The sequence below is a fragment of the Chrysoperla carnea genome, chromosome 4 (assembly GCF_905475395.1).
Source record: "Chrysoperla carnea chromosome 4, inChrCarn1.1, whole genome shotgun sequence".
NCBI lineage: Eukaryota > Metazoa > Arthropoda > Insecta > Neuroptera > Chrysopidae > Chrysoperla > Chrysoperla carnea.
This window is the reverse complement of record NC_058340.1, coordinates 16,350,122-16,364,086: the sequence shown is the minus strand read 5'-3', so window position 1 is coordinate 16,364,086 and position 13,965 is coordinate 16,350,122. Positions and strand designations below refer to the sequence as shown.

Sequence of the window (13,965 nt, the reverse complement as noted above, 5' to 3'; positions counted from 1 at the left end):
TCTCAGGAAAAACTCGTTCGATTTGTTGCATGTGTTATAACACTATGAGAAATTGTGTAGTCAAAAATCAATTTTTTCTCGTTATGTCTGTCTATAAGCCAAGCGCCTCGATAGGGGATTGTATCAACTCATGATGACGTTGAGACGGAACTTGCAACGTGCGCAGTCATCACTTAAAGTGAGTTAGGTATATCTAGACAGATAATGTACGGAAAAAATGATCTTGATTACATGGATTTTTCGCCTGTGTTATAGCCTGTGATATTTTGGATTGGTTTCATTCTGGGGTAAGTCTACTTATAACTAGGTTGATATGGTTAGTTCAAATGGACCTTCAGAAATATTTATGCATAGAGGTTATTGTAAATTAAGCAATTTTTATTTATTCCTTTTCTTTTTAAAATAATTGAATTTTTTTCCAGAGATATTTATGCTTTTTCATCTCCGACATTCTCATTTGTATAATTCTGTGTTTGTGACTTGTAAAATTCATATCCTATCCTAGAATTATCTTTTTTTATCATATCCTATCCTAGAACTTTCTTTAATTGTTTATGCATAAATATTATTGCAAATTAAGCAATTTTTAACTTTTATGCCCAGAGATATTTTTGGTTTTTTTCAATTTATTTTACTCTAAATATCAGTTCATTAATTTAAATTTGTAAAATCGGTCTGCCCTATATCCTGAGAAGCGACGTTGACTAACTAAGGTTAGTATGATGTTTCTCAGGAAAAACTCGTTCGATTTGTTGCATGTGTTATAACACTATGACAAATTGTGAAGTCAAAAATCAATTTTTTCTCGTTATGTCTGTCTGAAGCTAAGCGCCTCGATAGGGGATTGTATCAACTCATGATGACGTTGAGACGGAACTTGCAACGTGCGCAGTCATCACTTAAAGTGAGTTTGGTATATCTAGACAGATAATGTACGGAAAAAATGATCTTGATTACATGGATTTTTCGCCTGTGTTATAGCCTGTGATATTTTGGATTGGTTTCATTCTGGGGTAAGTCTACTTATAACTGGGTTGAAAAATTGCCTAATTTTTCTTTTTAAATTTTTTTTATTTTCTTTTTTAAATATATTATTTTAAATTTGTAAATTCGGTCTGCCCTAAATTCTGAGAAGCGACGTTGACTAACTAAGGTTAGTATGATGTTTCTCAGGAAAAACTCGTTCGATTTGTTGCATGTGTTATAACACTATGAGAAATTGTGTAGTCAAAAATCAATTTTTTCTCGTTATGTCTGTCTATAAGCCAAGCGCCTCGATAGGGGATTGTATCAACTCATGATGACGTTGAGACGGAACTTGCAACGTGCGCAGTCATCACTTAAAGTGAGTTAGGTATATCTAGACAGATAATGTACGGAAAAAATGATCTTGATTACATGGATTTTTCGCCTGTGTTATAGCCTGTGATATTTTGGATTGGTTTCATTCTGGGGTAAGTCTACTTATAACTAGGTTGATATGGTTAATTCAAATGGACCTTCAGAAATATTTATGCATAAAGATTATTGTAAATTAAGCAATTTTTATTTATCCCTTTTCTTTTTGAAATAATTGAATTTTTTTCCAGGGATATTTATGTTTTTTTTTATCTCTTTCTTATATTTTAGGAATACCTGTCCTGTAATTATATTAAGTGATGTCAAATTTAGGCTGATAGTATTTGGGGATTGTGAATTTTTTTTTTTAGGAATTGCGATAATGTTATCCAATTTGTCATGTTCCGGTCACGACAAATTGGATGATTATTTATCTTTTTCTTCTGTTTAAATGTAACCGGATGCACTTAAATAGAAGGAAAAGATCGTGGATTAGGCCTATAGGGGATACCACGTAAAAAAAAACGCGCTGATGTATCCTACCTCAATGGTAGTGTGGAAACGGATACAAATTTCTTTTATAATGATTTTCTTTTACAGTGAGAATTTTGGGTTACAAATGACAATCTTGGCTAAAAATGCAACGATCTGCCAAAATTTCAAGTTTATCCATCGAATATAAATAATATCAACAAACATTTAAACAAACAACAAACTTAACAGCACACGTGAGTATTTGTTTTATGTTTCTTGTAAATAAGTCATCCAAAACAACATTTATCCAACTCAACAAGATTCAATGGTTTTCGTGATTCAATATTTTGTTTCATATAAATTATATTTGAAGGTATCATAAAGTTTCAATGCCGGAAAATATAAAATTTGTAATAAAATTTGTGCTTTTTATTTCTTTATAAATTAATAATTTATTAATTGATCACTAGAAAATAAAATATTGGCTTAGGATATCGATTCTAAGTGCTGTTAAATTAGTTGCAAATATTATTTTATTATTTTAACATTTGGACAACTTTTGCTTAAGCATTTTTCTGTATCTTGCGTTTTTTTTTCTTTCGATTTAATGCAACAATGATATATTTTTCGTATTTCGTCGTATTTCCTCCGAAATCTACAATTTTCGAAAGAATATTTTCAACCAATTTCCTAATTTAATGTGTTATCACATTAACTCAGTCAATCGTTTGTTTTCACTTGTTATAAAAATTAAATTATACATAGTAGTCAAATTTTACAATTATTTTGTTTATAATTTTATTATCGATATTTATATTTTTATTTTGTTAATTGTTTATTTGTTTTGGGTAAAGATAAAATACAGTTTAAGTTTTTTGATTAATAAAAACACATTCCTAACATACGACTTGTGAGAATAATAATTAGAACTATAGTTTGTATATATTATAAATCACATGAAATTAAAAAAAAAAAAACCCTAAAAACACGACATTTAGGCAAACGTTGATCTGTATTTGCCTATAAAATCCTCACAATTTCATCCTCACTTCCACCCCTCGAAGCAGGTTGTATATCGTGTTAAAATTTCAGCTTAAGCAATGGAGAACTTTTTGAGTCCATAAGTAATACACAAACGAACATAACATTTATACATATATGGATGGATGGAAGATAGATATATAAATACAAATCTATTTACGTTAATGACTGTAGTATTCAACTTTTAGATAATTTAATAATATAATATTATTGCATGTATAAAGTACATTAAATATTTACACTATCTAAATTTCTTGTTAAAATGTGTAAATGTCAACTTAAAGAAACCTAATAATTTTATTATATGAATATTAGGTATGTCGACATGCAATCAAATTGAATAAAGATTCCTAATCGTTTTAAATATAAAAACAAAACAAAAACCTTGGAAATAAATTTATTAGGTATACATAATAATATTTTTAGTAAGTTTCACACAAATTCGAAACGGAAGTTAGTACCTATTTAATTTTTGAGGTGGAAAACTTATAGAATAATTATGTGCCTTAATTAAAAGATTCGATATTGCATTATGTTTGAACATTAAACTACGACATATTTAATACAAATAAACATATTATATTAATTTTTTTCCCCAGACACCTTGAAAAAACTCTTTTGCAGTTTATCTTTATTGAGTTATATTCCTGCGCAGTTACGGACGGACCCAAAAGCTTTTGACACTATAATTTTGTATTCATTCAATAGGGGGTTATTTGGAGACCTTAAATCTGATTGTGCGTATTTGGAGAATTAATCCTTTTACCGCCATCTTGGAAAATGACTTTTTTTTGCGCTACCCATATCTTGCGTTCTATTAATTAAAATTTGATGATTTTCGTGTCGTTGGACTTGTCTACGTTTTATCTTCAAACCGATTTACATCGAAGTACACGCTACGATTGATTGATTCGTGTTCAAAGTCAAATTTTTGTTTATGAGTTTCATTTTTGGTCTACCTCTAACGGTTTAAAAAAAATGGGTCCTTCCAAATTGACCTCACTTTTTACGTCCAAAGCACGCTCAAACAAAGCCATATTTCAGCTTGCTGTCTCCAAATCTCTGCGATAGGCTACTAATAAAACTATTTGTTATAAAAAGAAAGTGACGAAAAAATTTTTGACTTTGATCACGAATAAATTTTTTTCTATCAATCATAGCGTGAAGATAAAATGAATAGAACGCAAATTATGGGCCAAAACGCAAAAAAAAACCCTTAACAAGATTGCGGCGAAAGGGTTAATTTACCTAATACGCAAAATCAGATGTAAGGTCTCCAAACAACCCCTTATTGAATGAATGGATCAAAAAAATCTAGTGTCACAAAATTTTGGGTCATCCCTTTTCGATTTACGTAACTACACTGGACTATTATTCCTATAAAATAAAATATTAACTTATTTTTTAACACTCGTCTACAAAAGGTTTACGGTTTTATACGCGAGTAGTTTTTAAAATTTTTTTGTTTACCCGAGAATGTGAATTATCTCAAGTTACTTCATTCGAAGATCAGAGAAGAAGACACTTCTGTCTGATTATTTTTTATGGTAGTTACAATTTGCTCAATTTACGTGCACTCTCTTATCTAAATATTAAATTCTTGTTAATACCCAAATACTACATAAATATTTTAAGCATTTGACCCTACTGGCTTTGAATATTTTACAATTTAACAACAAATATCATCAATATTTCCGTCAAAAATAATTTGAAATTTGTAAATAAAAAAATTAAATTTCATTAATGAAACGGATATCTTGAAGACAAACTTTCACCAATATTTCCAACCTGCTATTTTTATTTTTGATGCGCTTTTTAATATAATATTAGCTCTTAATTACATAAACATTTATTGTAATGTGGATGCCAGAAAATGTATACATAGTCGAGGCTAATTAGATTTTTACCAAGAATCATTGATAGTGGGCTGATTTGGATAACTTTTATTGTTACATTTGTGATATCACGCAGGACCAAATATATCAAATTTTCGCTGGACTTCTGAAATTAGCATAAATCGATCTGATAGGAAGTATATACAGGGTAGGCCATTTTAATCTATACACCTAAATATCTTCTTTTTTTTTTTTTGTTGTGAACCAATCAAAATATAACTCAAACCTAATTCGTCGGGTTTCTTTAATAGCCAATTTAGATTATAAATGGTAAGAGATAGAATAACACTTTAAATAAGAAAGTTGATCCCCATAAAAAACCTAACAATTTTTGTTTAAAACATTTTTTCGAAAAACATTAGCATTCGCAGGAATTGCGGCTTAAAAATATGTCATTATTGCAATTAATCGAAAGAAAATATGCTTAAAATTAATCAATAATTATACGTCGATGTCATGGATACAAGTAAATGTCCTCTATTGTCCTTGACATCTTTTGGCTGAAGCATTTTTCCGTAGCTAGCGTGTTTTCTCTCGATTTAATGCAATAATGACATATTTTTAAGTCGCATGTCAAGCTTACGTTTTTCGAAAAAATGTTTTGACCAAAAAATTTTCAGTTTTTTTTATGAGGATCAACTTTCTTATTCACTGTCAATATTAAGTAATTAATGAATCAAAATTCTTCTTTATATCTTGACCGTTTTCTAGATTTAATTTCAGTGTGAGACTTAGATATCATTAAACTCTAAATGAATTATTAACGTAGCCTGATTAATGAAAATTTTGTGGGAAATTTTTATAGATCGGCATAATAACGGATCTTTTGAAATAGGCCTTGAATTACGTTATATCTTAACACTTAAAACACCTAAAAAATTGTTAAGCCTATCTAAGTTCTTTAACAATTTGATGCTACGTAAAAATTATTATTTTTTAAGAAATGATATTTTAGGTATTTGTTTCCCAACAGTATTGTAAAAAAGTTTTGGTTTATTGCACGGTACATACATATAAACCAAATATATTCTTTGTAATCAAATAATGTGTTATATTTAGCTTTATAATACCACGCAACTACAAAAATATATAGTATATTGTGTGCAAGTACTGCTTATAAATTTGATAATATAGAAATCTCTCTTCAATCATCAATACTATAACTATAGTCGTCTCTGTTCATCAAATGATGGATCTTCGATGAACTCATAATTAAATTAAAATTTTGTTTTTATATCATCGACAACCTTATATCTTATATATTTAAACGAGCAATTCTTGTATATATATATATATATATATATATATATATATATCAACGATCTTGGAAATGGCTCCAACGATTTTCATGAAAATGAGAATGTAGGGGTTTTTTGGGGTGATAAGTCGATCTAACAAGGATCATTTTAAAAAAAACGTCGTTTTATCCGTCTTTTCATGAAAAACTGAAACCGGCAATGCAAATTATAACTCTTCCTGGCATCTATTGGTGTATATCGTAGTTAATGATTCAAATTGGTATTGGTGTGGAGACATTTAAAACGGTCTTCTATTAGTGATAAAATTTGTGTCTTTTTAAGAATACCGAGCAAAGCTCGGTCATCCAGATATTTTTTATGGTATTATTATAAACTAAAAGATTGTCTAAATATTTTATATAGTTTTATTGAAATCCCTGGTATTATTCAATCGTTGCATATCTCCTTAAATAATTAATTAAAAAAATTCTAGAACACAAAAAATATCCAAATTCACCCACTCTTACTTCGTTTTATTATTTGCCAACCTTTTTATTTAACGAAACTTGACTAACATGTAATAGCTATTTATAAATTATACACACGTAGGTATTTAAAATTAATTAAGCGTAAGGTCTCTACATACAAATAAAACAAAAAATATTTTAAACGTCTGGTGAATTATGTTACAAAATTTATGTAATTAGGGGGTGTTTTGAATACTCTAACAACTATAAAATTGTTTATCATCGAATATATTATGTATATAAACCAATATATCGATTGATTATACATAAATGATATTAATATACTTTTTGTAAATATAATACAAATGTTTATTCCATTTATAAAATAATGGATCGTGTGTAATCTCTATATAGTGGGAACGATGTAAAAACTTTGATCTCAAGTGTCTCAAGAGAGAAAAATTGCAAAAAATGGAGAAAATTTTTTCCAATGTCAATTTCGATACAACTCAGTACCTACTTAAGATAATTTTGACGTAATAAAAACAAAAACAGGGTGTATTTGGTGATTAAATGCATGGTTTTTAAGATATCGATCAAAATCTCCTACGAAGAACTATTCTTGGATCGATTTCATTTTACTTTTTCTAAGAAATTCCCTAAAATCGATAAATTGCTCTTACAGCCTGATTTTTGTTTTTGTTGGAATAAAATTAACTGAATTTTATTGACTTTTGGGGTCCTAATTACCCTAGAAAATACATAAAACGAGGCCAAAATTTTTAGCAGTTTTCAAGATAAATTTCTCCAAAATGCTTCATACAGGAGAGTACGGATAATTATAGAAAACACTCATTCCATCATTAAATAAACACGATATTTGTATTTTTCGAAACAAAATTATCGTATAAAACGAGTTTTTTTAATTTCAGACACCAAAAGTTATTTGTGATTTTTTTGTGATTATCTATTTAAGAAAATGGCAAAATAATGATGATAATCTTTGTTTCCAATTTCGACAAAACTTACTGTTAATTTTGATCAAATAAAAACAAAACATGGCTTAGTTGGTGATTAACTGCATGATTTCGGAGATATCGTACAAAATACAAAAACTCTTACAAACAGCTATTTCTCAAATCGGCTATTTTCGCATTTTCGAAATGAATTACCGTAGAAAAAACAAAAACCGAGGCAAAAATTTTACTCCTAGCTGGATAGTAATAGTTTTCGAGATTAGCGGAAAATATCTTCAAAAAGTCTTAATAAAACAGATTTCGGTATGGAAAATACTTATTCATTCATCAAGTGAACCCGATTTTTGTATTTTTGGGTAAATAACCTGTTGGGTTTTATCAAATTCTGATACAAAAAGTTATTTGTGATTTTTCGATTTTTCTAAGAGGTACTACATACTCTTTGTGAAAATTGCAAAAAATCGATGATAAATTTTGTTTCCAATTTCAATGAAATTCAAAATAGTAAGTCAATTTGGACCCAACAAAAATAAAAATCAAGCTGCAAGAGCCATTTCTCGGATCTATTTTAAGGCAATTTCTTAGAAAATAGTAAAATGAACTGGATTTCCTTGATTTTTGGGTCTTAACTACTCTTGAAAATACAAAACCACGACAAGATTCTCTCTTTCAAAATATAGGACTTCATATTGCAGATTTTGGAAGATATTATAAAAAATACTCATCTAATTATAAAATAAAACCGATTTTTGTATTTTTTGTAACATTATTCTCCAATCATTAATCGATCGATACTTTGCAAACAATAAATATCGTGAATATACGCCATTCGATTGTCACAAAATTTTCTATTAGTCGATAACGGTCTATATGGTTATATTAGCTTTTTTTATTTTCAAACATTCATTTTGTATAAATGGAATGAAGAAAAGTACTATTATGTATTAGGGAAATCCATAATAATAAAAAAATTTTTTTAGGGATATTAATTACTTGATGTGGTTATTATTTAATGAAAATTCACTATAAAAAAGTGCTTTTAAGTTTTTTTTTATTTATTAATTTTTATTTTTGTTTTCCACGTACAATAATACGTGTATTGATAATTAATAATAGCAATAATGTGTTTTTTTCCAAAATTACAGGGTGTATAAAAATGTTTTTCTCAAAAATACGTTCACTAAATTAATTAATTTCCTTGATTTATTTTTATTGATAAAACATTTATGGGAGTTATCAAATTTATATATACGAAGGCAATTTTATCTAGTTTGGTAATTTTCTCAAATAAAAAATTGGAATATTTCCAACTTGTAATTTTATTAAAAGTATCACAGCTAATATTTTTATGTAATATTTATCTGCAACTTATACAAAACAAAAATGTTCAATATCGATTGTTTTTTAGAATCGATATTTTCTATTCTAGATTTGTCTAATAAGAAAGACGTGTGCTCAATAAAAATAATTTATCGACGTTATTTGATTAAATTTATTGTTTTTAATATACTATCACTTTTCAACGAGAAAATCAAGAAATAATGACCGTTGCTATGCAACACAGAAATTTTCATAAGCATTCACCTAGAGATAATTCAAAAGAAAATATAAACAAAATGAGAGTACGTTGCTATGGGGAAAAAGTAGAGCATGTAATATTTGCGAAGAAGAGAAATGAAAAATCTGTATTTTATTAAAATACAAATATATAATATTAACAAAGAAAACTCAATGAAAATTGAAATAATGACTATGAAAAATAACACATATTTTTCGTTGAATTTTTCTTTATAAGTTACGTAACGAAACTAACGCCCTTTTTAACACAAACAATGACTAATAGAAATAGAAGAAAGATGTATTTTCTCAATTTATATATTTACGACTTTTTGTAAGTTTGTATTTTTTATATATATGATAAAATTTTTGGGAATATTAATCAATTTTCCTATGGAATTTATGTGGGGATAATTTCTACTAAAATTGATATTTTGTGTTTCTAAAACTTACTGGCTGTGGCTGTATTGGTGGGTATATGCCATACCACCAGGTCCGGAAACCCGGCGATGTAAACTTCGTACAGACATGAAGCGTCGTTTTTGAAGCTCCTGCTGTTGTTCCGGCCCTAGTCACGTGGTCGTCGAATTTTTTATTACCTCCAGCTAGCATTGCCCTTTACACCACTCATGTATCACAGAAACACTACGTCGATGACCAAAATCAGATTCTTCGGATGTGGATGGTAATTTAATTGCAGAATTTGTTGATTTACTGTAATTATTACCGTCAATCATAATGTGTTTGTATTCATTTGAAGATGAAGCTGAATAATTTTCACAATCACAATATACAATCTGTCCGCGTGGATTTTTAACAATTGGTACATTACGATATTCCATATTTGTTTCGTTTTCTGGATCGATTAAACGCTCATTAGATTCGTCGTCACAATTTGAAAATTTATTACTATCAGAAAACAGACATAAACTTATCATGGCAAAAATGTACCCATTTACGTTTTGAAAAAATTTTTTTGTGACTCGAAATATAATAATATATTCAGAAATATATAAATTTATATTTTTTTTTTTTTTTTTTATTCTGCAATCAAATTTTTCGAAAAAAGAAGATAGATATAGAATAAATAGAATTTATAGAATAAATAGTTTGAAGTAAAAGATGGAATTTATTTGGTAAATTTCTATTTTGCGCTTTTTCAAATATATTATAAAAAAGATGTTACCCCTGCAGGGGTTTAAACGAGACTAGAGTTTAAACGTTTAGTGATAACTATTAATGAGCAGGCGCGCCTCAATTTCATGATGCGCGGATTTTCTATAAAGCGCGACTCAACTCTATCACAGAATATATTTTCTATGTAGGTATACACATGTATTGTTATATGTGTGTGAATGTCTGAGTATACTCTACATGATCTGATCAGTGATGTTGGTTGCCTTCCTATAATGGTTTATCATCTTGAACATTGGAAAATAGGTTGAATTATAAACATATATACATGGATAGATATTGTATCCATACATGTCGCTTATGTTTTGTACCTTTTTCGTGAGACTAATTCGGTCACAAGAATATTCTACATATTATCTCTATATATGTATTTATTTTATAGTGTATGCATATACATAGAAATACGTAGAAATGTCACTAGTTTTAGAATCAAGTACAACTTAAATCTACTGTTTCCTTCTATATTCGAATATTTATATTCCGATCGAACGAAGTTTTTAGGGAATATATCGAATGCATATCTATAACATATATTACAACCGTTACTATATACGAAACAATGTGGTATACGTATTCGAAAGTATTTCATCGGATCATACTTAGGATGAAGAGTTGCACTACAAACTTCATTTAGTTACCAACCTTCATGTACTTACCTAGATATTGAAAAATTTTAACAACTGTACCTTGTATTTTATTAAATCGACTTCAAATTTCAATCAAAAATTATGCTTTTGATTTTCTAATAATTCTAGCTACGGAAAATCGACTTTTCAACGGATCAATTTTTTAGAAAACTAAGAATGAATTACGTATAAAGTACATTTGCCTTCATAATTATTTTCTTTTTGACAACAAAAGTTCTTAGGGCCAGATTTTTCTTATTTTTTCATCATCTTTGTATATGTACAAAAATTTCTATAAAAAATGCTTTGTTTAGAGGCAAGCTTTTATTGAACTACAAAGTACAAAATAATTTTTCTTCGGTGAATTTTTTTTAGTTGAATGTCGTATTTATTTATATCTAATCTAAAGCCTAAAAACAAGTTTCAAGCTTCTAGCTTTAAAAATTACGTTATTGCCTTACAAACTTGAGTCCCCTAATTCAACCCCTTACAGCCCTTTTTTCGCATTAAAAGCCTATGTCCTTTCTCAAACTCTAGACTATCTCTGTACCAAATTTCATTTAAATCGATTCATTAGTTTAGGCGTGATTTCGTAACACACAGGCAGACAGACAGACAGGCAGATTGGCAGAGTTATTTTCCCATTTATAATATTAGTAAGGGCTAGTAAGGAATTGTTACATAATATATTGATTGCTTAATGTATACATTATTTAATAAAAACTTTACATTATTTACATTATTATTAACACATTGTTCAAATTGTATATCCTTCACACTGTTTTATGAAGTCAAAGCAAAAAATATAATTTTTTTAATTTTTTTTTTTTTTACTCCTTTTATTGGAAAATGGGCGGACATATTACATATCACGAGCAGATTTTCACTTTCACCCTCACACCTTCCATCCCCGCATGGGTGATTTTATCCGCCATTACCGAAAAAAGATCCCCACCCCTCTTCACATAATGCCAGCAACATTATAAGGACTACAGATCACAAGCAAAACTCGTCTCTGTCTCTTCGTCCATACTTCTGTATGAAAAATAATGAAAACATGGGACTTAGGTTTATCCAACTTGGGTGGATAACGCAAAGCCAATGTATCTCCATGGTAATTCTAAATAAACTAAACAATAGACATTTTTATTTCAATTACGATTAATTAATTATTGTTACGGACATACAGTAATAAGTTGGGCTAAGAAACAAGATATTTGTTATTCATTTTATCACATTAGTTTTTTTGTCAAACTGCCCGAAACAAAAGGTAATCACTTTTTAAAATGAAAAGGTTTATTGGTCCAACATGAGATACGAACAATAATGACACATTTTCAAGTTTTTCGATTTTCTTCTAATTTCGTTATTTCACGATATCAAAACGATTTTCTCTACAAAAACCATACTCTTATTGATTACTTAATCTCACCTTGTAAACTGAGTTCTTTGAAAACTATTGTCTCCATTTTTAGGCAACCGTGAAATGAATCGATTTCACTCTAAAGATATTTCTACAATTTTTGGTTGTTTTCTATGGTTCTAAAATCTACCTTCACTATTCCTCTCACTCTATTTCCTCTCTAGATCCTTAGCAAATTTTTTCCATTCGCATATTTCCTTGATTCTGCATACTTCCAGACTTCTTAAATTTTGTATTCGATTTTAAAATATTTTGATAATAATTGACAAGATTTTCTGATCAAAGTCGGTGGTAGAATGAATAATAAAACTGCACAATTTTCTTAAATCAATTTTATTAACAATGAATAAAATATATATACATATAAAGCCATATATTATTCATTAATCGTAACAAAAATTATAAATAAAGTTTTTTTTTTTAATAAAATATAAATTTTAATAAGTTGTGCATCAGACATTTTGTATTAATAATGGTGACAGATTCTAAAACTAAATATCAAATCATTGTAAATTTTAGTATTTAAGAATTTTTACTACAGCAGTATTGTAAGAGCTAGAAAATTTTTTTTGAGTAATGTTCTAATAAATTTTGTTTATATCACTACATCTGTCAGGACACACGGTATTATTATCACATGAGTAAATCAACAATTTTCGTTCACCAAGTAGAATTGTGAAATAAGAATAACGCTATTTTAAGATTTTTCGCTACATGCACTAAGAAGTTACCGGACAGAACAAATTTATCCCAGTCGGTAACTTCTTAGTGCATTCAGCAGTCATCAAGTAATCACAATTAGCACTTTTATCAGCTAAACATAATCAAAATATAGGAATGAATTTTTGTTGACTTCGAGTTGAGACATAGTCGAAATAAAATTATATATTAAGAAATTTTATTTAAAAATATAATTAAAAACATACATCAATCTTTCGATTGCAACGTAACCATCGTCAGTTGCTAAATTTAAATAAATATGTAAAACATTACCAACAAATTACAGAAACATTTACAAAAATACACTTAGTGTGGGTTTGCAAATTCATTAAATAATTTTTTGTGGACTGTTATAAAAAAGTTTGATTGTCTTGAAAAATTTATTTTTCAATTTTCTGATAATTTTTGTATTTTTGTGTTACTGTAATTTGTTGATAATGTTTTACATATTTACTTTTAACTTTGTAAAAAATGTTTGTAATATTGTTATATGAATAAATTTAGCTATGACGATGGTTCTGTTGCAATCAAAATATCGATATTTAACGAAATGGAAATCTGTAGTATGTTTTTTAATTATAGTTTTTAAATAAATATACGATTTTATTTCGAGTTTCGTGGTATTTATTTCAATAACTATACTCAAAATAAAGTAAATTCCACAAGGCCATTAGATTTTGGAATTTATGAAGACACTTTCACAAAAAATTTTATAGTTCTTTAACTAAAGATATAATGAATCAAAAATTGATGCTACTAGACAATCGAATAAGTGATTTTTTTCTTAAAAGCATGCAATGTGCTTCGTTTACATTTTTCTTTTATAAGTTTACTCAAACGTACGGGAATAAGAATCATAATTTTAAATAATAAGAATTTCAATAATCAATTAGGTACTTAATTAAACTTAACTTACAAAATATAAAATTTTAATATTAATAATTTAATATTTAATAATTTAATTTATGGAATTTTATCGATCTTGAAATGATGAACAAAAACTCAAATAATATAT

General features: G+C 27.9%; 1 protein-coding gene across 3 annotated transcripts in view; it reads right to left on the bottom strand.

The window, feature by feature from the left end:
• Positions 1-9,813, bottom strand: part of LOC123297774 (potassium/sodium hyperpolarization-activated cyclic nucleotide-gated channel 2) — a 444,758-nt gene extending 434,945 nt beyond the window's left edge. For 2 of the 3 annotated variants that reach the window (XM_044879549.1, XM_044879550.1), the window contains exon 1: positions 9,441-9,812. In XM_044879549.1, the coding sequence (XP_044735484.1) occupies positions 9,441-9,517 (77 nt within the window). In that variant the 5' untranslated portion in view covers positions 9,518-9,812. Of the gene's footprint in view, positions 1-9,440 lie in introns of all 3 variants that reach the window. The other variant, XM_044879548.1, reaches the window with a different exon arrangement.
• Between the last annotated feature and the right edge of the window lie 4,152 nt (positions 9,814-13,965).